Below are 27,318 nucleotides of genomic sequence, written 5' to 3'. Positions count from 1 at the left end.
AGGTATGCATTACTTTGCAGTCTTCTCTAGCATCGTTTGTGAATATCATTGTCAGTCAATGTGTGCTATATAATGGACACAGCCAACATTCTTCTGGTGTGTGCAATAGCCCATAGAATATGTAGCTTTCTCCACTCTACAGATTAACGTCCCTTTTATGCAGGTACACTCCGTTATAGCTTCCTCTCTTTAATTTTTTAAATTCCAAAATGATTCTTAGTCTTATAAAGAAACTAAGTTGTTTCCACCTGATTAGGATAATGCAAAAATCTCTCCCAAGTCTTTTCTCTTCTTAGTATTCTTGAGACATCATATTTGTCACAGTAGGCATATAAACAGGCACAAAAAAGCAAATTATGACAACCAGTCAAGGTGAGGTAGATATGTAGGAATTTAGTTGAACTGCCTTGATTAGTCCACTTACATGTAGTAAATATTTCAGGCCTGATCAGGTATCCAAGATAAAAAATGAGGATGTTTTCTCAAGGGTATGGAAAATAAGGTTTCAAATTGAACTTGAAGCATCTATAGAAACCAAGGAGAGTTGCTTTCAAATGGACAGTACTATTCATGTCTCTACATAGAGGTTCAGGGACTTTATAGGCCCTTTGAGGCTAAATTTAAATAGGGTAGACAATTAGATTTTGTATATTATTATTCATGAACATACCAATGAGACAGAGATCCATAGTGCCAGAATATTAATTAACAGCTCAGTTAAATGTTCATAGAAAGCAATTAAACAAAAACTGTCTTGAGGCACTGAGTCTACATTCAAATAAGCTCGCAAAATGATAGTTAATGATGAAGATAGGGCCAATTAAGAATGAGTGTGCCATCAGCAGTGGCTTAGACAGAATTCTAAATCATATCTACATGCTCATGGGCCTTTGAAATTGTGGGCTGAGTATTTATTTAAATGGGAGGGAATTTTTGGTAAGAAAAGTCAAACTTGAATCTTGTGGAAGATGTAGGTGTTTACAGTTAGTGAATAGAAGTTGCAGTGACTTGTGAGAGAATAAATGTTCACAGTGAGTGTAATGCAAGAGTATGGGTTTAGGAGTAAATAGTAACTCCATAGGTGAACCGATAAGGGATAGCTTGGATTATGAACATTTTTAAAATTACTTTTTTTTTTTCATTCTTTTCCAAACAGATTCCAGGTATTGCTTCCAAGAGCACATCATATTTAGTAACCACACAGAATACTCTGTATCCTTCACCCATCCTGGTGTTTTCTGCATTGCCACGGACAACTTCATGCTACGAACAACGTACACCTCAGTAAAGGTATGTTTTTAACATAGCCTACATGTACAGTGTGTGCTAATACTCTCATGTTAAAGTAACTTTGTAACTTACTAAAATTTATTTGATATAATGGAACCTTGGTTTTTGTAAGTAATCTGTTCCAGAACGTCTCACAAAGTCCAAAACGTACAAAATCCGAAACAATAATTCCCATGAGGAATAATGTAAATCCAGTTAATGCATTCCAGACACCCAAAAATATTTTTTTAAAAATACATTGTATAGAGAATAAACACAGTTTTACATACAGAAAACAATGAAAAATATAAATGACTAATTAAATGGATGAATAAACATTTAATATCACTCTTATCTTAATGGAAGACTATTGTTAGCATATGGAAGACTGAGAGGAGGGGAGAGGAAGGAGAGGCTATTGTTTGGAAGGGGAATCCCCGTCCAGAAGGACTTCAGGTATCAAGGATCTAACTGGGGTTACTTCTTTTAATTTTTTACTGGCACTATCTGGGGTTACACCCCCCCCGTCACACATCAAAACTGTCCAGAGACATTTGTTTCTGGTATCTCTTTAAAATTTGCCTAAAGTGAAATATGGCTGTCATTAAACATGGTGGGGACACAGATTACAACATCTTTGTTGGGATGATAATTCTCCACAAAATTTTTTTAATCACTCCACTTTGCAAAAATGTCCTTAATCACTAAAGTAGGCACATTATGTATGCCTGTTAGCTTTCTGAATTTTTCAAACCAGACTTTGCTGGGCTTAAATGCACTAACAGCTGCACTTGTTGTAGGCATTTTCTCACTGAGATCGGCATGCAACATCCTCCAACACTTTGTATGAGTAGTGGGTGCCAGGAACTACTTAAAAAGTAATGTTTTCTTGCCTAACCAGTTAGTATTTGGAAAAAACCCTTCTTTGCCAAATTTGTGGGAGAAGAGATTCAAGTCCTGCCAGCAGAGAGAAGGGCATGGAGGAAAGTATAGTAAGGGATACACTGAATGCAGTGCATGAAACCAGAGGAGTGTTTATCAAAACTTTGTTGTAGTAAAATAATTGCTTGAATCAAAAACAGCAGAGAACATGAATTTGAAGATGCAGTAGTGAGAAATGAGATATTCTACAAGAGAGAAAATGAAAATGAATGGAGAGGACCTGCTCAGGTAGTGGAAGTATCTAGTAAGATGGTAGTGGTTAGACATAGGGATTCTCTGAGAGAGTAGCTACATTACATGTTACTAGGGTTCAAAGACTATCACCAGAAAATGAAAAGATACCTAAAATAGATAAAACAGATATTTTGAAAGACAAATCCTGTGCACCAAAGGAAGGGAATGTATTAGGGCTCGTGCCTTGTATGATAAGGCGCCCTATGAGGTAATGTTAGACTTGCGATAATCTATACGCTAAGTCGGTTGGTATTGCACTTCCATCTTCAATGGAGTGTCTAGGGTTTTGTAGATCACTTACGAAGTCGGTATTATCTTTACGACGATGTGTAAACTCATGGTTCGGTGAGGTTCTTGTAGAAAACACAAAGTATAAAAAATTATATATTCTTCTGAAGTTTTACATGGTGAAGATCAGATATATTGTACAAGTCTTCTAATAACGATAGCTTGATCGCTTCTGCCAATGATGATGGCTAATCCTATTCCTCTACATGATAAAGCTTAGGTAAAGAGGTACAGGTCTTCTAATAACGATAGCTAACTCTGTTCTGCCTGTCTACCATCTCTGTTACAAGTTATGAAGGAACAGACAGTAGTTCGAACATATGAAAACATACATCAGATGACATAGTTTCATACGAACACACAATCAAATGAGACACGCTACAGATCACGTAGGCGGTAGTTGTCTCAAGCAGGGAGCTTGGACTAAAGTTTATAAACAATTGAATGACTACAGGTGACGGCATGTCAACTTAGCCTACATACTTATTGTATACGTCATTTTTAGCGTCTCTAGTCTGATCACATTCCTGCAAGCAATCTGGTCTTTTATATATAGTGGGACTAACATTCCCCATATTTTTATTATGTAAAACACTTGACATTAGCTCGGTCAGCTACCAAAACCAACTACTGAATATTACTCAAACTTGACTTGCATTTGACTTATAGGAGTGTGATACAGACACTATGTGAATATATATATATAAGTAAATAAAAATTCATTGTGTACATGAATTGATTCAAGTAATAAAATATAAAACAATGATATTGGTAAATAATATGATCACGTGATATATAATGATACAGTTTTTTTCACTTCATCTCTTTAAGATACTTATGCTACAGAAAATACTAATGTACTCTGATAATTGCATAGAATGAAGATTAACATGATAAAAATCATATTTTAACTGATAAAAAATTTCATATATGAAATGATAAAGTTATTAATGTTTATGCTGATTGATTCGTTGATCTTTATGCTAACTGTTATATATCTGCGGATATTGTTAAGATAAAAGGTAACTGATTGATTATAGGCTACCTGATTTGTTTATACATATGTATATGGATTCATATAATTATGATTAATATATGTGCACTTTAAATAGATTCCTACTGCGTACACGCAAAGATATATTTAGATTCTGTTATTTATGATCATTTATATAAGAGATTCCTATTGCGTACACGCAAAGATATATTTCAACTCTGTTATTTATGATCAATTATATATAGGATACATGATACTTTATATATATAGGATACATGACCGAGGTTATACTACTTCACTTTTAACTAGCGTTCGAACAACTTTTCGTCCATTACACAGTTCCAGACAACCACCTATAGCCAATGAAACGGCCTTTTTCATGGTTAAAACAAGGGGAAATTTTGCCTGGGCGGGTCCAACGTTCCATTTTGCGCTCATACTTATTCTCTGCATCCTAAGCTACACGATTACGTTCGCGATGAATAGATCATCCCAGCACGAGTCCTTCGCCAGCAAAGTAGAGTTGAATATCCTTCGGGTCGTAATTGTCGGAAGTATGTCCCTTTTTGTAGTCGATTCCGACAGCCGCCGGAGCTTTCCGCATCAAAACGAGATTAACGACGAGATACGGTGTCGGTCGAGATTAACGACGAGATACGGCGTCGGTCGAAGAAGTCCATGAAATTCCATTCACATTGTAGGCGGTTGTTACTTGACTGTAGTCGTCCGCTGCGACGAACGATTTTTTTGAAGTTGCGATGTGAAACTCTCGTACTGCAGGATACTGTAACCAGGTTCCATTAATCAGCCTGCAAGTGAAATTATACTTGTCACAAGGGCAAAGTAAATTCAGACGACATCCAAATACAGGGGAGGGGAGAGAGCCATTTAGACCAGACGTAACCCACATGAATTCGCTGATATTTTGGAATTCAAAAGAATCCGCTGTACAAACTTTTTATCCATGGCATTAACGATGAGTGAACCTATCCAGGTCTATGATTGACTTGTAAAATATCCATAATTATAAAAAATAAATAGATATCATTACGAATCTCAAAGAAAATTCGATATTACTGTATAAGTTTACCTAGACAAAGAAGTGGAAAACGTAGCTAATTGTAAGATTGCCAGGCAACATAAAAGTCAAAGAGAAGATTAATCATGATTCTATGTGCCCTAACAAAAGTTTCATATTCAATTTTCTCGTGCGCATCCTCTGAGGTTAACTTTTAAAACATTATTAATAGGTAGGAGATGCAACGAAAAACCCACTATGTAACTAATTTCTATATAAACTTTGGGTTTTTCAAGAAAATGTGACATTTTCCAATGAATGTTTTACTTGAATTGTAATAGGCTAATGTTGCAAGTAAATATTTCATATATACATATCTTGATACTTCTAAATGTCTATGAGGTTCAGAAAAAAAAAAAATTAATTCATTTTGTTGTTATAGAAATTCTATTTACTTATTTTGTTTCATTAATTTTAAAATGATTGCAAGTTGCATTGCGCATACCGATAGACACTTGTACCCTAACACGTCTGCCTTGCCCATGAGAAGTTCGGGCTAAGCATTCCTTTCTCCAGCAATCTGCTTTTGCAAGCAGAGACGACACACAGATGAAGCCTGTGTAAGCAGATTATTGAGGTTAAAAGGAACAAATGCTGATACGGCAATGATGACGTCGTCACTTGGCAGGAGATTGCTCTCAGCCAGCTAAGAGTTACGTTACTTGCTGTAAGAGATACGACTTTAGTATTTTCAAATGATATTTTAGCGTCTCTAGTCTGATCACATTCCTGCAAGCCAATCTGGTCTTTTATATATGGACTAACATTCCATATTTTTATTATGTAAACACTTACATTAGCTTGGTCAGCTACCAAAACCAACTACTGAATATTACTCAAAGCTTGAGACAACTACCCCCGACCTATTATTCAAACGGCCTACGTGATCTGTAGCGTGTCTCATTCGATTGTGTGTTCGTATGAAACTATGTCATTGTATGTATGTTCATATGTTCGAAACTACTGTCTGTTCCTTCATAACTTGTAACAGAGATGGTAGACAAGCAGAACAGAGTTAGCTATCGACATTAGAAGACCTGTACCTCTTTACCTAAGCTTTATCATGTAGAGGAATAGGATTAGCCATCATCATTGGCAGAAGCGATCAAGCTATCGTTATTAGAAGACTTGTACAATCATACCTGATCTTCACCATGTAAAACTTCAGAAGAATATATAATTTTTTATACTTAGTGTTTTCTACAAGAACCTCACCGAACCACAAGTTTAACACATCGTCGTAAAGATAATACCGACTTCGTAAGTGATCTACAAAACCCCAGACACTCCATTGAAGATGGAAGTGCAATACCAACCGACTTAGCGTATAGATTATCGCTAGTCTAACATTACCTCATAGGGCGCCTTATCATACAAGGCACAAGCCCTGAATAAAAAGCTATAGGGAAGAACTGTTTATCATATTACTGAAGTAGTATCCTCCTGTTACCCCTTGGTCTGAGGCGTCTGTTGCAATAAAAAAAATTCCTTATTTAAATCAGGGATTTTTAAGTTAGGTAAGCTGCATTTTCCGCTTTTAAGATATCGAACGCCTGTTGATGCTTTTCAGACCATAATAAATCTACGCTCTTCTTCATAAGATCTGTTAAAGGAGCTGTCATGATTGAAGAGTTACATATTTACATACAATTGTAATACCCACTACAGCGCAAAAGTGCGGTATCCCCCTTTTACGTTAATAAGTACCGGAAAGTTATGAATAGCCGACACCTTACCATGGACCACTTTTAAGACCTTGACCAGACACATAAAACCTAGATAAACATGTTCGGTTTTAAAAAACTCACATTTAGATATTTTACTCTGAGATTATTGGTCTTTGTCTCTGTAGCACTAGCTCTACTTTATGTGAATGTACTTCTAAGGTATTAGAAAAGATTACAAGATCATCCATATAGGCATGTAGGTTATCCCCTAAGAGTCTCCAAACACTATATTGTAATTGGGGCGCAACGTAAGCCGGAGGCATACGTAAAAAATTGATAATGTCCCCTGAGTGTGCTGAAAACGGAGTATGAGGTACAATCACTTAGGTAATGGTATCTGGTAAAAGCTTTTAAGTAAGTCCAAGTTGGTGAAAAAAAATTTATTCTAACCTAACAGAGATAAGATGTCGTCGTACATCGCCACTGGAAACTATCGGGAGTCGTTTCCTTGTTTAAGCGACAGAATCTACGCAGATACGCCAAGTCCGATCTTTATGGCATGTCATTTGAGGGAAAAATTATATGGGCTTATTTGATTTCCTAATGACTCCTATTACTAACATTTTTCAACTTCGTCATTTATCTCTATTTTGAAATTTCATTGAGAGTCTATACGAAGGTACGTATATAGCTTTATGTTTGTCCTTAGACCGTATTTTGTGTTAAATTACATCCGTTTTTCCCAGAGATCACTCGCCAGTGGAGAAACTTCCCGGTATTCAGGTAAAAGATAAAAAAAAATTCTGCTGAATCACCTCTGCTTGAATGACTTTACGGATATTACTTTAGATAGATTATCAGAGAGATTCATCCACGACTGGTTGGGCGTGATTAAAAATTAGCAACAATAAAAAATGCGATATTTATAACTTCCGTATCCACGATATGTATACTTTTTAGGGCTTTGTTCGCGGAAACCGTTATATTTCAGAGTGTCGGGAAGGATTAAAATTTCATTTCCCAGCAAAGTCTTTCACACGCACTAAGACATTCGAGGGTGCATGCTTCTCGAGATTTTGCGTGTAAACTACGACTGTGGTTGTGGGAGAATTCTGTTGGGTCATTTGAACAATGTTACGATTTATGAGACAAATGTATTTGTTCTTTTATATAAGTTATTATTTGATTAACTGTCTCATTTTTGTTCAAACGGATTTTAATATGTTTGAAGGTTTATAGGATTTTCCTTTGATAAACACGCCTTATTTTGCAGGATGTAAGATAATATTTTGTATACCCCTAGATGAATCTTACAATTACACTAGATACAGATCAATGTTTTTTATAACTATAGAGGTATCTGTAAACGCTCGCTTATCCGGACTTCTCATTAGGGAAGTTCGAACAACAGACGGTGATTCCGTAAATACAGGATAATACGTGTACTAATGAAATAAATCAAGATATTCTAATTTTTACGGCGCGTACAGTCGGGCTTAATCCACCACTACTTATAATAACTTATGTATTAAAAAAAAAAAAAACGAAAACCTGCTCTGATTACTTTATACGGTCGTGTGTTTCATAGGAAAAATCCTTTTTAATTCAAAAAGATATCGGTATGTATGAACAACAAAATCGCTTTTCCCCACTCTGCTAGAGTCGCTTATTGTGTGGAATTTGCTTTGCTTTGAACACTTCGGCAGTTTTTTGACTGACCTTGACCGCTTGACTAGGTGACCCAGTCACCGAGTTTGCTTGTTTGATTCTGAACGGGCTACTGTTTCTATTTCTTTTTGTAATAATTAGGATCCTTCTCTTTATTACCATCGGCAACGTATTGTGTGTTTTTAGCATTATGTTGCTGGTTACGTATAAAGCAATGAATGACGAACTATTAGGAAACTGAGGCGATTACTAATAAGACAAGTTATCACTACTGCATACAATATTAACTGTTTGTACTTCATTCTTTGCTAAAATTTGAAATAGTGAGGGATCCTGGTCAGCGCATTTAGCCTGATGAAAGTTTTTTACAGACATGTTATTCCTTGCAATCCAGCCATATTTTTAAAGTTGAGTTGAGTCATTGAGGTTCGATATTTTATATAACTCAAAAAACTCAAGGCTAAAACTGCGATCGGGACTTTAATTTATATAGATTTGTACGGGTGTTCCACTTGTTTTTTGTGTGTTTTCTAATCACTACGGTGCTTAACGACCCTATCCATGCATCTGTATAAATACAGACGTCCACTGCGTAAACGCATATTCACTGTTTAATATGATTTGTTACGTAAGGGATTAATAATCACCCAAAATGATAAAATTAACATAGTATATGATTATGATATTTCAGTAGAACTTCTGGAAACAGACACTCAAAAATAAAAAAACTCGCAGTAGCGAAATCTCAATGATGTAGATAATTTCTGTAAAAAAGTCAGATTAAGAATGTCTCGTAACTTCAGCCACAGGAATAACGAAATTCGACCTGCAAAGGAAACACTCAAAGTTACTCCAAATGAATAAAAAATTGTACTTAGCTTGCTTTTGTGGGAAGTCACGGTGTTCCGATAACGACACACGGCCTTGGTCCTCCTTCTCTATTTAGCGGATGACCTGGTTTGGCTTGAGTTTCCTCCGTGCGCGTTGTTTCGATGATTCAAGCCCTTGAAAGATCCGATGCTGCAGACGCGTTCGGTTTGTTTCTTGAAGTGCCGGAAACGCTCACTAACGATGTTTTCTTGAATGATTCTAATGAGAGACGAAGCTTGCGTTGCCGTAGGAAAAAGACACGTCGGTTTTGTTTCTTGAAGTTATTCACTAAACGATGATACTAAATTGTTTGAAGAATCTGTTGCTTTCGTCGTCGTTGACTTCTTATGATACATGATTTATTATTCTGATTTTTCTTTGTAGGACGTTGTAGAGTTCTTCTGGTACGCTGGCCACCAATATTAGGGCTCGTGCCTTGTATGATAAGGCGCCCTATGAGGTAATGTTAGACTTGCGATAATCTATACGCTAAGTCGGTTGGTATTGCACTTCCATCTTCAATGGAGTGTCTGGGGTTTTGTAGATCACTTACGAAGTCGGTATTATCTTTACGACGATGTGTTAAACTCATGGTTCGGTGAGGTTCTTGTAGAAAACACTAAGTATAAAAAATTATATATTCTTCTGAAGTTTTACATGATGAAGATCAGATATGATTGTACAAGTCTTCTAATAACGATAGCTTGATCGCTTCTGCCAATGATGATGGCTAATCCTATTCCTCTACATGATAAAGCTTAGGTAAAGAGGTACAGGTCTTCTAATAACGATAGCTAACTCTGTTCTGCCTGTCTACCATCTCTGTTACAAGTTATGAAGGAACAGACAGTAGTTCGAACATATGAACATACTATCAGATGACATAGTTTCATACGAACACACAATCAAATGAGACACGCTACAGATCACGTAGGCGGTAGTTGTCTCAAGCAGGGAGCTTGGACTAATGTTTATAAACAATTGAATGACTACAGGTGACGGCATGTCAACTTAGCCTACATACTTATTGTATACGTCATCTTTAGCGTCTCTAGTCTGATCACATTCCTGCAAGCAATCTGGTCTTTTATATATATATGGACTAACATTCCATATTTTATTATGTAAACACTTACAAATGTAGATGAGCAGGAAGGAAAAGAGATGGTAATGGGCTGAAGGACTACAGATATAGAAGAGAAGAGGCTATAGAAAGAGATTTGGCAGAGGAAACACTGGAAGATGAAGGGGAAAGTGAGTTATAGAAGAGACACAAATTAAAAAAGGGAAATAGAGTTAGAGCTATAAACAAAACTACATAACAAGCAGAAGAATGGACTATATTAAGTCTTGCAGGAAAGAGATCAAGCAGATCTTGGGCTGATTCGTTCAGTGTACAAGACTGACAGTCAGGTGACGAGGGCTGGGTTAACATAAGAGATTGCGGATACGTCATATGGAAAAAATTGAAGATGAAGAAGAGGTTTAGTTAGGAGTTGAAAATAAAAGTGCAATTGACACTAAATTAAAAGAACTACAAAGTTGGAGAGAAAACAAGGTAAATAAGGAGGTAAATGATGTCCGACAAAAAGCTTTATGTACAAGATGGATAGTACTAACTGAAAAGGTAAGGGGGGCCGGGGGGGAAGGATATGTAAAGCATGATTGATACCCAGAGGTTTTGAAGAATAGATGGCAGAATGGGAAAAAGATGCTCCTACATGCAATGCTGAAATTAAAAATTTTTGTTTAACAATAAGAAAATTGAAAGATTTGGATATGTTAAACATTAGATGTAAAAACTGCATATTTACAAGGTGATGAAATACAAAGAGATATTTTTAAAACCACCTAGTGAAGATGGTTAGAGTGGATTATGGAAATTGAAGAAAGCTGTTGATGGGCTCAAGGATGCAGCAAAGGCATGGTATTGTAAGGTGGTAAAAGTGGTGGAGGAGTGTAAAGGTGAGAGTAGTAGTTTAGAACCTATATTTTTTATTCTTTTTTAGACTAATAATTTATATTCTTTTGGAGAATTGAATGGTATTTTATGTACACATGTTGATGACTTTTGTTAAGGAGGAACAGAAGGATTTTTAAAGGAAACAATTGGGAAATTGAAAGGGAAATTGCAAGTACAAGAACAAGAAAGTAAAACTTTTAAGTATATGTATATAAGAGTAATGGTAGAACATAAGGATAATAGACTGTCTTAATTGGTGGTGACACATATATAAATTCTATAAGAGAACCAGAAACTAGAAGATTTACAGGCAATAGAGTGTTAGGACAAAAGGAGTTAGCAGAGTACAGCAGACTCATGTATGTATTTGCAGATTTCTTTGTGGACCATACCTACCCATTATTTGCAGGAAATTCACATATTTGAAGTATTTTTCTATGAGAAATATCATCAAATTCCTGCTTTTTATTATCAATTTCATCTTAAAATACACTTTGTGATAAAACTATTTAAAAAAAGTGTATAAACATTTTAAGTGGGTTTTTCTTGAATTTTAACTAACAAAATAGGTAGTTATAACATTTTTACTGGGGTTTCAACTATTCGTGGATTCTAGCTATTCGCTGATGGGGATCTGGTACACATCCCCCACGAAAATTGTGGGGGGGAACACTGTATAGATTAGTGGTAGGACAGTTGAATTGGGTATCGCTACATACCATGCCAGAAATATCATATGATATGGGTGAATTAAGTAAAGCAATTAAGAAGGAATGACTCAAGAGATGAAAAAGCTGATTAAAATAGTGAGAAAAATTAAGAATATAATAGGAGAAGTGATAATAAGTGAGTTAGAAGAAGAAAAGATTTATTGGGAAGCCTATGCAGATGCTTCATTTGGGAATAGTATTGAATATGGTCAAACAAAATTGGGTTATATGTAAATCCTTGACAGGTGGTATGAGGAGAAGTCCCATATGGTGGGAATCCAGAAAATCCAGAAGAGTAGCAAAATCCACCGTTGAAGCAGAAGCGCTGAGTGTGGGGGAAGACATAGAAGAATTAATATAGTATTTCAAACATTTGTGGGAAGAGATAGTAGGAGAGAGAAACTGAAGCATTGATTAAAACTGATAGTAAAACACAAATGGCTGCAGTTAAATCAAGTACAGGAGTAAGTACGTAGTAAGATATTAAAAATTTATATTGCAGCATTACAAGAAACACTAGAATCTGGAGAAATAAAGGAGGTGAGATGGATAAAGGAAAGTATCAAATAGCTGGTGTATTGAACTAAAGCAGGAGGTTCAGGGGAAAATATTAAAAAATACTTAGAGGGCAAAGAATTGGAGAATAATGGAGATTAGAGGATATGAGGATAAAAAGAGGGTGGAGGGGAGGGAAAAGGAAAAGGAGAGAAATATGATTATCTGTTAGTTTTATAATTTTAACCATTATTATTTTGTTATTTTATTAGATGTTTTTAAAGCGGTACACTCCTCCTGTTTAAAATGTACAACCGTTGTTATTGTTGTTGTTGTAACATCATAAGATGCCCATAAGAGTGGGAGGGAAAGTGGTGGGGCGTTAGTGAGCAGTAAAAGCAATGGTTTTGAAAGGTCGCGAGAGCTTTTGTTAGTTGTTTGTTTGTTCGGGTTGTCTGTTTTGTGTTTGCTGTGGTGGTGAGCTGGATTGGACAAAAAGTGCAACAGGAACAGGTCTGTAGGTTTTGTAATTGTAGCATTTTGGATGGGCTGGGAGAACAGTCACTAAGTGCATATGCTTAATTGAATATTGAGCATCGTTATGGCTAGGTAAACCATAAGCACCATTATGTTTAGATAAAAATAATTATGACTAAATAAAGTGAAACACTATCATAGCTGTTTAAATTATAAACACCATTATAAAAAATTTCTTTAAAACATCACGTAATGTAAAATATTCTGTGTTTTAGTTTATTTATTTAATATTTTGTTACCAAGTTACAGTAAGAAAGTACATAGATTCTGGTCTGGATGTCTTCTACAGTAACATTACATTCAGATAATTTTTTGCAGGGAGCAACCACTATTGATGAGTTTCAAAGCCTGCAGAGGGAAAAGAGACGTTCTTACTCGTGGGCTCCACAGGAAAAAGCGTCTTCCATTTCACTCGAGCCTTACATAGATGGCACTAACATATGGGCATTGGATAGAAATGGCACATCATTCCCTGTAGGTAAGATTCTCATTCATCTGAAAGGAAAAAAGAGATGGTCCTCTGTATATGCAGTAAAAATTTCTTATGCATACAGTACAATATTAAATACCATTAAATAAAATGATTGTTATGAAAAATATTCTAAGTGTTTTTTTTTTAGATAAGGCAGTCCCCGGGTTACGACAGGTTCGGGTTACAACGTTCCGAGGTTAAGGCGCTTCTCAATTATATTCATCAGACATTATTTCCAGGGTTTCAACGCATGTTTCAGGGTTACGACGCCTACAACACTCATCTGGCAGATGAAATATGACACCTAAAATGCAAAATAATCAATATTTGAAGTTTTTTTTGATGAAAAATGTAATAAGAATGCAGTTTAAATAGTTTTCAATGCACCAAAAGCATTAAAAGTAAGGTTTTCTTAGGATTTATTACAATGTTCCGGCTTACGACGATGGGGACTGCCTGTATTTTCTTTGACCATGAGATTAGAAAATTTTTATAATGTTTTAACCCAGCTATCCAACATGCTTAAAGAATGGCAGCAAAAAAATTCCTACTTTCTCAAAAACAGGAGCTTGATATAAAGAAAGTGTCAGCAAAATCAGCAGTAACTATTAAGAGGAAGGGTCCCATTTCATTATCAACTGATCAGCACTTAACGTTAGGACTAAACACCCAGAGGAAAAAGTTCTCCCTAACAAGATTTATGACCTAGGAGATGAAGTATCTGCCAAGTTAACCCTTAAACGCCGAGTGGACGTATTTTACGTCGACATTTTTTGTCTCTCGGGTGCCGACTGGACGTATTTTACGTCGACATACAAAAGTTTTTTTTAAAATTCGCGAAAAAATACTTACAGGCCCACCAGCCAAAAACTCCTGTATCACGCGCCTTGGGGGATGCTGGGAGTTCACGGATCAAGGTGTTTTGTTTACAATCGTTACGCAGGCGCGCAAGCGCGAATTTCTTTCTCGCCGCACTAAAAAGTATCGGTGACACATCTCGGAAATTATTTTGTCACTTTGACATAATTTTTGTACCATTTTAAATTAGCCGTTACATGGAGTATTATATATGAAAATGTGTGCATTTTTATGTAGAATACAACAAAAAAATACTCATGATTGTAGCTTTTATCAGTTTTGAGATATTTTCATATGAATAACGATAAGTGCCAAAATTTCAACCTTCTGTCAACTTTGACTCTACCGAAATGGTCGTAAAACGCAATTGTAAGCTAAAACTCTTATATTTCAGTAATATTCAATCATTTACCTTCATTTTGCAACAAATTGGAAGTCTCTAGCACAATATTTCGATTTATGGTGAATTTATGAAAAAACATTTTCCTTACGTCCGCGCGGTAACTCTTCCGAAAAAAATCATACATGCGATTGTGGTAATGTTTGCACCATTTTAAAATTAGCCGTTATAAAGTTTTATATATGGAACTGTGCGCAATTTCATGCACAATACAACTAAAAACAACCCATGGTTGTAGCTTTTATCAGTTTTGAAATGTTTTCATATAAAAAATGATAAGTAACAAATTTTCAACCTTTGGTCAACTTTGACTCTACCGAAATGGTTGAAAAACGCAATTGTAAGCTAAAACTCTTATATTCTAGTAATATTCAATCATTTACCTTAATTTTGCAACAAATTGGAAGTCTCTAGCACAATATTTCGATTTATGGTGAATTTATGAAAAAAATAACATTTTCTTTACGTCCGCGCGGTAACTCTTCCGAAAAAAATCATACGTGCGATTGTGGTAATGTTTGCACCATTTTAAATTAGCCGTTACATAAAGTTTTATGTATGAAAATGTGTGCAATTTCATGTAGAATACAACAATAAATAATTGAAGGTTGTAGCTTTTCTCATTTTCGAAATATTTGCATATAAATCACGATTAATAGAAAAAAAAACCATGTTCGGTCAACTTTGACTCTACCGAAATGGTCGAAAAACGCAATTGTAAACCAAAACTCTTACAGTCTAGTAATATTTAGTCATTTATCTTCATCTTGAAACAAATTCGAAGTCTCTAGCACAATATTTAGATTTATGGCGAATTTAAAAAAAAAACTTTCCTTCCCTCCGCGTGCGGATTCTCCGCCACAAATCTCCGAAATGCGTACGTTGCATTCTCGGAATATTTGCTCCGTTTCATATTAGGCATTTCATAGAGTTTTATATATGAAAATATGCGCAATTTTATGTAGAATAAAACGAAAAATATTTGAAGGTTGAAGCTTTTCTAATTTCCGTAATAATTGCATATAAAAAAAATATATTAAAAAATTTGACATTCGGTCAACTTTAACTCATCAGATATGGTCGAAAACTGCAATTGTAAGCTAATACTCTTACATTATAGTAATATTCAATCATTTGTCTTCATTTTGAAAGAAATTAGAAGTCTCTAGGACAATATTTAGATTTATGGTGAATTTTTGAAAAAAATATTTGTTTACGTCCGCGCTTTACGAATTCATGCATTATTTTGAGATAATATTTTGTCTGTGTTGCTTTTATCATTTTACAATGTGTTATATACCAAAATGATCGCAATTTAGTGTACATTACAACGGAAAAAAATTAACTCGTTACCTTTAACCGTTTTGCGTATTGCGCAATTTGAATACAATTATATATGAAATTTTGTTTTTGTGCTATCATATATCGCATTATTTATATATGATAATGATAATTTTTTTCATTTCTGATGGTTGCATACTAAACTTCAGGCAATGACAAAAAAAGTAGCCAAAAATGAACTCTTAATCTTAAAAACTAAGCGCGCTGTGATTTTTTGAAAAAATATTTTTTCCGCTTCCACGCTCACTCCGAGACCGCCTCGGCACACGGAAGACGATTTTTAATATACCCCTTCGGCGTTTAAGGGTTAAGTGACATTCACCCATTAGAGAGTTATGCATCCTAGTAACTTCTTGATACCGCTTAAATATTAAAACTAGGGAAGAATTGCCATTTAACAAGCATACTAAAAATCAGCCACCTCAGTGCTGATCAGCGACAAGGAATACCAAGATGAGCTGGGGTTATTTCAGTTGATAGTACCAAGTTCCATCAAATCACTTAAGGACTCAAAGTAGGAAATCATATGGGACATTACTAGAGCCATTGAAAGTTTAAATGCCATAAAAAGAAACTCCCACCTTCCACTAGCTCTCAGGTATTTAAAATCTGAATGCACATATAGTAGTGTGAAAATCCAGAAACCAAGAAACTCCCAGCCCTGTTATTATCCAGATTCTTAGGCCATCTTACCACCTAGCCAAGGATCTTTACATCTGTCTTTCATGATATCCTAACTCTTATTGTTTCCTGTCATTGGCCAAGTTCTTGGTGGCATTTAAGGAAGGACTTCCTCTATGGTATTATCACATTGATAGTTCCATTGGAAGAGATGAGACTACGTATTGGCCACTTCCTGGAATGTCCTCCCAAGACTTGATCATGGAAGAGGCATCTTCTACTACCAATGTGATGAGGTCATGGAGAGATCTCCAGCCCTCCTATATACCCATTATAAGTCAACAACACTGTGTGAGTGAGGAGTCATAAGAGGATCTGAAACTGCTAGAAAGATACTTTAGGACTCTTTGGGTTTAAATTCCACTTATGAAAATAACAACAGAACCTGCCCATTATTTGATGTAGTGATTATGCATACCCCTGCAGAATACTTCATGATTATACACCAACAGCCAACCAGCCTAAGTCTTATGCTTCAAAGGGCAAAGTGGGTGCCATGACAGGTACAAAGGAAGTACAGTGGTCCGCCCGTATTCGCAGGGGATGCATGCCAGACCCCCTGTGAATAGTTAGAACCCACGAATAGTTGGAACCCCTATAAAAATGCATAAAACCTCCTATTTTGTTAGTTAAAATTCGAGAAAAACCCACTAAAAATTTTTGTACCTGGTCTTTTTAATAGTTTTATCACAAAAAGCACATTTTATGGTGAAATTGATAAAAAAAAACCCCAGGAATTTGTGGATATTTCTCATAGAAAAATACCGCGAATAGGTGAATTTTCCGCGAATAATGCGGGGAAACATTCCAGAGAGAAATCCGCGAATGTGTGAGTCCGCGTATCCGGGGAACGGGAATACGGGGGGTCCACTGTATTGCGGACACACTTTGGATAAGCCCACAGACACTGTTATCACAAAACAAAATTAATAAAGCTTCCCAGATTCTAATAAACAGTTGCTTCTCAGACGAGGAAATTGAACAACAAATCAATGTTACAATTAACAGGTAGTGTGAAAGTCCCAGTGGATGAGGATAACCCGGGCCATAAAATCACTGTATTTAATGGCATATAAGACTCCTCCCCCTCCATTTCAGAAGGGAATATTAAGAAAAATTTTTACAGAAAATTCATTGTACAGTATAACTACGGTGTGGCAGAAAAAAACTTGGACAGAGGATGCAACTAGGACAGGAGGAAGATTATTTTTAATAATAACTTTACCATAATTGACAAGAGGAAACAAAAGCAGCTGAGATATAGCTGAAAGCATTTTATAACCTTCCCTCCATTTTTGTCTCCAATGGACAACTCATTGAGTGACAATGAATTTAGTAGTTTATATTTGCAAACAAAATGAAAGTACATGACAAAATTGCTGGCTAGTTATAAAAAATTATTGAAAGGTTTGTTACAGTATACACAAAGACAATGTCAAAGATTAGTTAGTGCTGAGGGTAATATAATATAGAATATGTACGGTACATTTCTCGATAGGATGACTGCAGAAGCCGGCTTGGGAGCTTAAGTAGTTACAACTCAAACAATGTCCTTTGTCAGTCTTATACAGTCACAGTGAGTCCTATTGTCTAAGTAGGATACTGTAAAACAGTATTGTGAGTATCAGTGCCTAATAGGTCTGTACAGTAGCTAATAACATCATTATTAGTGGAGTTTCTTAGAGGACATCATATCTAGTTGGTGCCTTGGTGGTTGTGTGTGTTCTTCTTCTTCTTCTTCTTCTGTTCAGAAGTCTTTCTCAGTGGAAAGGTGATAAAATGATACAGAAATATTGTGATACTGCATTTGTCAATTAGAATAAGATTTTCAGCAAGTTTAATCTGGTAAAGTTATTTTCATCATTGTTTTTGTCTTGTAAATTCAATGTGTCAGCTTAGCTTATAAACTAGTCTGCATTTATATATTTACACATGCTTCCCATTAAGTAACCTGTTCACTTACTGTGGCCCCTCTTTCTCTTGTATAGTATAGTATAGTATTCTTATTGACATATAAATAAAGATATATGCCACGAAGGAAAAATAAACGAAGGAGGTCTGCAAGATCTTTCGACGTTAAAAGTCCTTTACTGAGCAGAGACTGCTCAGTAAAGGACTTTTAACGTCGAAAGATCTTGCAGACCTCCTTCGTTTATTTTTCCTTCGTGGCATATATCTTTATTTATGGAGTTATCACGTTCCTAACTTTCGTGATTCAGTTATACTTATTGACATATGTTTATTGCAGTACAATATTGTACTTAAATTATGTAATGTAGTGTGACATACAAATATTTTTCAGTCTGCCTATGTGTGGATGTACATACATATATGCCTGGTGCTGGGGTAAATTTTGACAGAAAGAATGAAATCAAGCAAATGCACAGAAAGTGCATTGCTGTATGTAGTTTGTGTGTGTGTGTCTGCTATCTGATGCATCAATGTGTGTTTGTGTGTGTGATTTGTCCGCTGTATGGATTCAAGCACTCTTCACAATACCATTAGAGTTAGACGAGCATGGGATAATGTTCGGTTTCAGATTTTAGGAATTATTTAGTAATATAGGTTAAAAATATGTGGTGTTTATTGATAATGAATGACAAAATGACTGTTCAGGACACACACTTGGTTTTTCAAAGTACGTATTTATTTTGTACAAATGGCAAGTTCAAATAGCTTGTAACCATTTGGTGCCAAGGATGCCTGTTATTATGGATTGTACTGTAATAAAAATAGTAGTAAAAAATAATTCCGATATATAAGTAAATGCCAGTAATAGTGCAAAATTATGAAGTTTAGCTAGCCACATGTACTGGTTGTCTATTATATCTGGGTGAACAATAGCCTATCTGATACCTCAGCTTTGCGTGTAGCACCTGGTATATTATTTGCTCCATTTCTGAGGATAAAAGGGAGTTGTGGGCCATCAGATGCAGTATTCAACAGATGAGCCAAACATTGTAGTTACAAGAAAGATGGGGATGCCATCCTTAGGATAATCAAGGTGAATTCTACCCCCATATCTCTATAAGATCACTATCATTATATTTTACAAGAGCAGTAAAGACTTAACATGATGGACTGGGTAGGACTAGTCTCCACTCTGCAAGTTGCCTAAAAAATTTTCCTTAGTTGTAAGTGTATAGCTTTGTCACCCAAATCACATTTATTTGGAAGAGTCTTATGTGAACTAAGTCAAAGATAGAACTAAGATTAGTTTAGAGCAAGATAAATATAACTGAATACATATAATTTTTTTTTTTAGAAAGTTGTGTAGTATTGACTTTAGAGTGGTTTTCTGTAGACTATGAGGGGTTTCATGTACGTATTCATCACCATCATAATTTTTTTTCTCTTGATGTGATTAAACATGGCATGAGTTCTTTTTCTCCATTCTCCTCTGTCCTGTGCTTTTTCTGCCTGAACCTTCAAATCTAGGTCTTTATTTCCCCTTTTTTCCATGACTTCCTAGCCCTACAGGACTTTCCAGTCTTGCTTCTGCTGTTTCTTCTCCCTTTCTGACCAGCTGCTCCTCATCTCTTCCTATCATCCAGATAGGAAAGCTATGTCAGTTATGTTATTATACTTAGAAGCCCCTGAGTCTAACATTAAATGAATATTTAAAGTTTGCATTTAAATATTCATTTAAATTTGGGTGTCTTATTGATAGAAATACATAAAGACTTTTGGCAAATTGATTACTGTATCTAGACGAGAATGACTACTGTTGAAAGAATGTGAGACTAGGGCACAAATGGAATAATCTGGAATTGTAAATACCATTCTGTTTGTTTTGTATAATTTTAATTTTGTGAATTATGAAGATTCTTGAATGTCAATTTTTTCTCTTGCCAGGAATACCATCCTCAGTTGTTGGGAGCGAGTGCGAAACAACCACTCCAGTACTGTTCCTTCATGATGCTACATCAAAATGCATTAGGGTTTTCCAGACCTTAGTACTAGACTGTGTGGCCAACTCATATTTAGATGCCCACAGTTACTTGGCCTTTTCGTTCATTGCAGATCCCAGTCGTCTATTCCAGGTATGGTAACGTGTCATTGGTTTGTCTCAGGTATGTATATAAAAAGAACAAAGCTTGCTAGGTTACTGGTAAATAAAATTGTTCTTTAGTAGAGAACTCAGTTTAATGATTAGTTCATACCACATGCATTACTCTTGTTAAGACTTACAGCTAGGTTACCATTGGAAGATCATATTACACATGAGGAATCAGAGATATTTGGTATCAGGATGCCACAAAATTAACTTAGGTCTCACAGATTGAACATGCAGTCACAAGCATTTGATATGAAAATAGAAAGACATAAGAAAACCTTTCACAAGGTCCAGGAAATCTGGGAAATAGATAGACATAAAGCATGTGGAAAGTAAGTAATTAGCAGAAAGAGCAAAGGACAGGGAGAGAGCTCATATCATGTCCAACTCTGCAAAGTGAAAAGCCAACGTTAAAAACATTTATGGTGGCAATGAAGGTTATTGAATAAGTTGCAATCTTGAGTGGTTTGAGGATTAGGTGGTGGTTTGTCAGCTTAGTATAATTAATACACACAGTATTAAGATACTGTATTGTAATTACATTTTCACATGCAATCATTTGCCCATATATTATACTGTACTGCTTAGCCAGCATAGTCTTTGTTTTCTTGTTAATTGTGCAATGTTTCTTTTTCATTAGTTGTACAGGCAGTCCCTGGGTTATGATGGGTTCAGGTTACGACATTCCGAGGTTAAGGCGCTTCTCAATTATATTCATCAGACATTATTTCCAGGGTTACGACACCTACAACATTCATCTGGCAGATGAAATATGACACCAAAAATGCAAAATAATCAATATTTGAAGTTTTTTTTGATGAAAAATGCAATAAGAATGCAGTTTACATTGTTTTCAATGCACCCTAAGCATTAAAAGTAAGGTTTTCTCAGGATTTTTTACGATGTTCCAGCTTATGACGATTTTTGGCTTACGATGCGTCTCAAGAACGGAACCCCCGTCGTAACCCGGGGACTGCCTGTTATTGAAGCCATATCCTAGACAATACTTGTACATTAGTTTTTTATGTGAATACTCGTAGTTTTTAAAAGATTTTATCAGGGTCCTTAACTATAGTGATTCACTTAAAGGTAGATTCTTGTGCCTACGAGACGTTGTTTGGCGGCCTCTGATTGGCTGGTACCGGGAGGTAGACCGCTCGCTCAGTCTCATTATTTTTGTCTGCGGCTTAGAAAACTAGCAATATGTTCATATTTCTTCAATCATCTCACGCTTTTCTCAAGATAGGAAAGTTTTGGTCATACCAAAGGATTTGGTATTAATGGTACAACTATGTCATCTGTTCCTGAAATCAATAAGATAAAACACAAAGGAATTACAACAAGTAAAAGTCAAGAGGAAACATTTTATTCTTTGTACCTGTTTTTATTTATCATCGGATTTTTAATAATTCATGTCATCAAGATAGAATAAAACTTGTGTTCATACAATGAAATCACCCTGAATACGCTAGTGCCTTCAGATTTTAGATGCGTGTAATATATGAAGAGAAAATGAAGAATATGTCATATGTTGCATCCGTACTTGACTCGGCCTGAAAGGAAGTCAAGGTCCCTTAATTCTTTGTTATTACTTCACTGAGATTATTATTTCATATCCCTCAAATAAGTCTCTTATATCTCTTTCGTTTTAAAATATATTCATATAATAAAATAAAAGATATTCTGAAACAACCTGATTAAAGCTTAGGCTGAGTTGAAGAGTGCGAAGTCTGTTCACAGAGTTCAACTTCTTTGCTGGACTGAATTCCCGGCTTCCCGCCTAGATCTCGGCTAACGTTACCAGATGCATCCATCTGATTATTATTATTTTCCTTATCAGATATGTCCAGACATACTGTATGATATTGGATTGAAAATGTTCGGCTGTCTTAATGGGAATTCTGTGTATTTAAGTACAGAAAATGTAATGATATAACATGGTAAATATTGTTGAAACTGCAACCTCGTATATCGCTAATTGGCAACTCAAATCTCTCGTTGAGACGACTAACGCAACGACGTCTTGCAGATCTCATTCTCTCGGCAATAGAGTCAAACTTGAATCATTCACGGATGCAACATGATAAGACATATTCTTCATTTTGTCCTCACATACTACATGCATCCAAAATCTGTAAGCACCAGCGTATTCAGGGTGATTTTATTGTATGAAAATACAAGTTTTATTTCATCTTGATCGCATTAGTGATGCAAAATCCGATGAAAAGTAAAAACACGTATAAAGAATCAAATACTTCTCTTCACTTTTACTCATTGTAATTCCTTTGTGTTTTATCTTATTGATTTCAGGAAAAGATGACTTAGTTGTACAATTAATACCGAATCCTATGGTATGACCAAAATTTTCCTATTTTAACCAAAGCATGAGATTATTGAAGAAATAAAAACATATTGCTAGTTTTCTAAGCCACAGATGAAAATAATGAGACACTGAGCGAGCGGCCTACCTCCCGGTACCAGCCAATCAGAGGCCGCCAAACAAATGTCTCGTAGGCACAAGAATCTACCTTAAATGAATCGACTATAGTTTGCCAGTCAGTGATGATTTTAACTGTATTAGTCATCAAATATACCTAATTGTTTATTTGTTCATACACGAACAAACCTTCGGTCTTAATAATAGGATAATTTCTAGCGCCTAGCTGGATCCGGTTAAAAAGCAGATGAAAGCAAGGAATCTTGTGATATCTGGCAACGCATGCGTAGCTCAGGTGAGGATTGGTCAAGGACTATGCCGCTACACCAGTCTTTTCTTTGACCGCCTGGGCGAGTCTGTTAACCTCTCTTGGCGTTTTTCCCGGTTCATTGCCTGTTTCACTTGTGTTTAGTGTGTGTGTGTGTGTGTGTTTGGCTGATATTATGGCTTCTTCTGCTCCTTCTCGATGTCAGTGTATGTGCCCCGGAGTTCCAGGTTTTCCGTGTTCTCGTTTTCTGGCTTCAGCAGCGACTGACCCTCACATAAAGTGCAGTAGGTGTCGTTTCTAATTTTTGTACTATCACGAATCCTTGCACGGAATGCTGGGCATGGCCTAAGGAGCAGGTGGTCATTTTATGGCAAGAGAGAACATTGGAGGATTTCGACTCTTCCTACTTGGGAAGGTTTTTTTGCCTCTTCCCGATGTTTCGTCTCCTGCAGTAGTCAACCCCCATAGTAGCGTTGTTCCTGCGTCTCCTTCCTTTTCTTCCATTGATTCATCGCTGGAAGTATCGGGAGGCCACCAGGCATACCTTGCTGTACATTCTCCTTTTCGTCCTAAAACTTGTAACATATCTAAGGAATTTATTTTGGATGGCATTAAGTCACGAGACCCAAGCAGCCTACAGAATTAGAGTAAGTGAACTGGTTAAGGACAAAATCTTGATAAATGCGAGTAAAAAACTCAACAGGTGTAAAATGGTATCGCTGTATCCTTACTCGCCCTACCTTGTCAATATGTACTACTTAACCACTAACATTCAACATGCTTTTAAACTATGACCATCACACTTTAAATTGAAAACTGTATGCATAAAGCAATTATCTACCTTTTTCCCCATACTTGTGACAAATTATACTGTATGAACACACTTGAAAAAAATAACCCCCTCTTTTTTTTCTCTCATATGGTGTGTTGGTTTGCTATTATACAAAGTTTCTCTTTGGTTCCCTATACAATGGTTCTCCCATATATCATTGTACATCACTCAGGGTCTGAGTGGTTAGATATCAATTTATCTAGCTTCTCAATGGTCTTCAGTCCCTCTCCAGAAGTCATTTCTTGTGGAAGCTGGACTGGTGGGTAGGTCCCTAGTCAGTCTAGGATGTCTTGTACCTCCCTCCAAGTATGAGTCTATCCTATTGTTAAGACCGAAGGTTTGTTTGCATATGAACAAATGACAAATTTTCTAAGACAATTTGTATTTTTCATAGCTGCAAACCTGAGGTCTTAACATTACACTGCCCGCCTCTAGCCGCCCCTCTGTTTGTTAAGATATCCTGAGTTGGGAAAGACTGATGCTTGATCGTAGGTGAATGATCTTTGACATCCTTCACCCGATCTACGCATGCGTTGCCAGATATCACAAGATTCCTTGCTTTCATCTGTTTTTTAACTGGATCCAGCTAGGTGCTAGAAATTATCCTATTGTTAAGACTCAGGTTTGTAGCTATGAAAAATACAAATTGTCTTAAAAAATTTGTCATTTTGGGTAATGAAGATCTAGATAATCGAGAGATTACTCTACATACATAGCATAATATGTGTTATTTTCCTTTTCACTGATTCGCAGAATGCAAGTAAAGAAGCAACGACAGAATCAGATGCTTCTGTGTCTGCCACGACAGCAGAGACAACAAGTAATGAAAGTACAGATGTTACAGCCACAACTCCCGTATATGAATCTACCCTGACGCCAGCAAACATGACAACAGGAGAGCCTGATGTAGTAAGCAAGAAAGAGCCACAACGTATTGTCTTGTCATCCCCTGGTGAGATTATTGAAGCCCTGAGCAATTTCAGTGACTTATATCCTGATGACGTGGTTTCAGTAAGTCCATACATTTGCCACATAATGGCTGATGGTGATGAGGAATGTTCGGATAGACCTGTAACGGTGGTTCCTCGCGTATCTTACAAAAATGGAACATGTAGTAATGCCATCATAAGTATCAAGTACATCTTTCAGCACAACGGGTCACAAGGCATACTGTATGTCAAGGCTAAGGTATACTTAGCCAACTTGACGGAAGCACAGAGGCAAGTGATCCAAGGATTTGAGGTGAAGTTTGAGTGGCTGTCCAGTGACAAGCAGGAGACACTGCTAGAGAGAAGTGGTAGACCAGGTTATGTGCAAGGAAAACCCCTGCTCATGGGAAAGCTGATTGAAAATCGCACAGAAGAAGGTTAGTGTTTTTAAGTATAAACAGGGTACATATTTGAAATTCAGATTATTAAGATGTGTGTGCCATTGTGGGGATTATTTTATTTAGTGTAATGGAGATGAGAAATGATGAGGGAGATTAAGGAAGTTCTGTATGCAGATAAGATATGATGAAAGGGAGGGAGATGGAGAGGGCATGGACATATGTTTCACATAACCCATGGGGAAATAGTATGTGGTAGTGTCAGCTGGGCCTCCAGTGGGCACCAGAAGAGTTAGAAGACCTTAACCTGTATGGATGAGGACTATGTCACTAGAGGCTGAATATGAATAGAGTGGAGCTTTGTGAAAATAATGCACAGGAATGACATAAGTGGAAGAATTTCACAGATGCCCTTTTTGACATACAACATTGGAATCTATGATCAAGATTGCAGTGAATTGAGTACTGAGCATGACTGTCATATGTAGGTATAACATAATTAATCTTCTCTTACTAACACCAACACTCCCATTTGCAGAAGCTTTCAAAAACTAAGGCAGCATTGCAGGTTCAAGGTCCCAACTGATATTTTTTAGATTCTAGTCCTTATTTTAGAGGTTTCTAATATTTTTCTAATTTCTGGTGCAACAACAATCATGTCTAGAAGTAGAAGGAATTATAAATGAGGTGTGTAGGAAATAATTCAGTCTTGGTCACAGTTTCCATTGAAACTGACCCAAAAGATTTCACTTGTAAATGAAAATTTAACCATTGAGTTAAATTAGCTGGACAACCCAACAAAAAGAGATGAGATGGAACAGATATAAGGTATTCTGGGGACAAAGGATGTTCTGAAATACTTTTGGTGTTGTTAATAATGTGGTGCAGTAGAGTCACCTGGTGTTCTTCCAAAGAACTTGAAAATAATGACAGAAGTTGCTGGTAAAGCTGTAATCACTAGAAAATAATTATAGAAGTTACTGCTAAAACTGTAATTGCTAAGAATCCCAATTTATATTGATTTGACATTTTATTTGTTTTGAGCAAGTTACTGATAGGTGAAATCTTCCTCATCTGATACTATATTCAAGAGTTACTTAAAGAACTTATCCCTCAAAAACTTTTATTAGGCTAGATGACAGTGAGATTGAAATATTAGTGTCACTGTTTTGTAAATGTATAGTAGTTCAATATATGTTGCAGTAGACTGTCTTTTAGCCTGTAAGAATTTAGAAATGATAATACCTATGCTTGAACATTTTCAAGATATACCACAGCTAGCAGTCATACCACATAAACTGTGCTGTTAAAATTTAATTTTAGAGATTTATCTACAAGTGTATCACACTGGAAAAGGTAGCCTGGCAAAAGTGAACTTGATAATGTATTGGATAAGTATGAAGGTCTGAAAAGTTGTATTGTAGTTCTGTACGTATGTGTGCAATTTTTACAAGTCTGGTCCTTTGTAGTAAATTGTTATCTCCACTTACAGATGTGTTGAAGGAAGCGATCCAGCTTAGCACAGATCCTAATCACTGGCTTAAGATACTGGCACCAGGAAAAGAGGGAAGATGCGATTCGTCTTCTCAAGTGACGTTTGGTATTGACGTAGGAGGTGGCTGTTTACTTGAAGTTTCACAACGGGACTTTGATCGAGACTGCAGTGTTCTGCAGGAGAAAATTCTTTCAAAGCTTTTGGGACCTATTCCTCTAAATGATGCATTGTTGAGGATTGCCTCTTTTGGCGACTCCAGCATCAACAACCCAGCAGACTGGGTTCCTATTTTGATGACTGAGGAAGTTCAGTGTGGAACTTTGAGTGAGTTTTTGTGTTTTCAGTTTTATAATCCAGATTATTTATAGGTTGTGGATCACTTTCTTATTTTATTCATGATGCTGAGGTCTAGGAAATACGTATATCATACTTATG

The 27,318-nt window shown here is 36.2% G+C and overlaps 1 protein-coding gene across 1 annotated transcript in view; it reads left to right on the top strand.

Moving 5' to 3' along the window:
- Nucleotides 1-27,318, top strand: part of LOC135207223 (tectonic-3-like) — a 67,032-nt gene that overhangs the window by 27,720 nt on the left and 11,994 nt on the right. Inside the window, exons 3-7 of the mRNA XM_064238841.1 lie at nucleotides 1,157-1,290; nucleotides 13,034-13,193; nucleotides 20,323-20,510; nucleotides 24,815-25,427; nucleotides 26,881-27,207. Coding sequence (XP_064094911.1) covers nucleotides 1,157-1,290; nucleotides 13,034-13,193; nucleotides 20,323-20,510; nucleotides 24,815-25,427; nucleotides 26,881-27,207 — 1,422 coding nt within the window. The remainder of the gene's footprint in view (nucleotides 1-1,156; nucleotides 1,291-13,033; nucleotides 13,194-20,322; nucleotides 20,511-24,814; nucleotides 25,428-26,880; nucleotides 27,208-27,318) is intronic.

The sequence above is a fragment of the Macrobrachium nipponense genome, chromosome 32 (genome assembly GCF_015104395.2).
Source record: "Macrobrachium nipponense isolate FS-2020 chromosome 32, ASM1510439v2, whole genome shotgun sequence".
NCBI classification, from domain to species: domain Eukaryota; kingdom Metazoa; phylum Arthropoda; class Malacostraca; order Decapoda; family Palaemonidae; genus Macrobrachium; species Macrobrachium nipponense.
The sequence above is the reverse complement of the archived record's forward strand: the minus strand, read 5'-3'. Positions and strand labels throughout refer to the sequence as shown.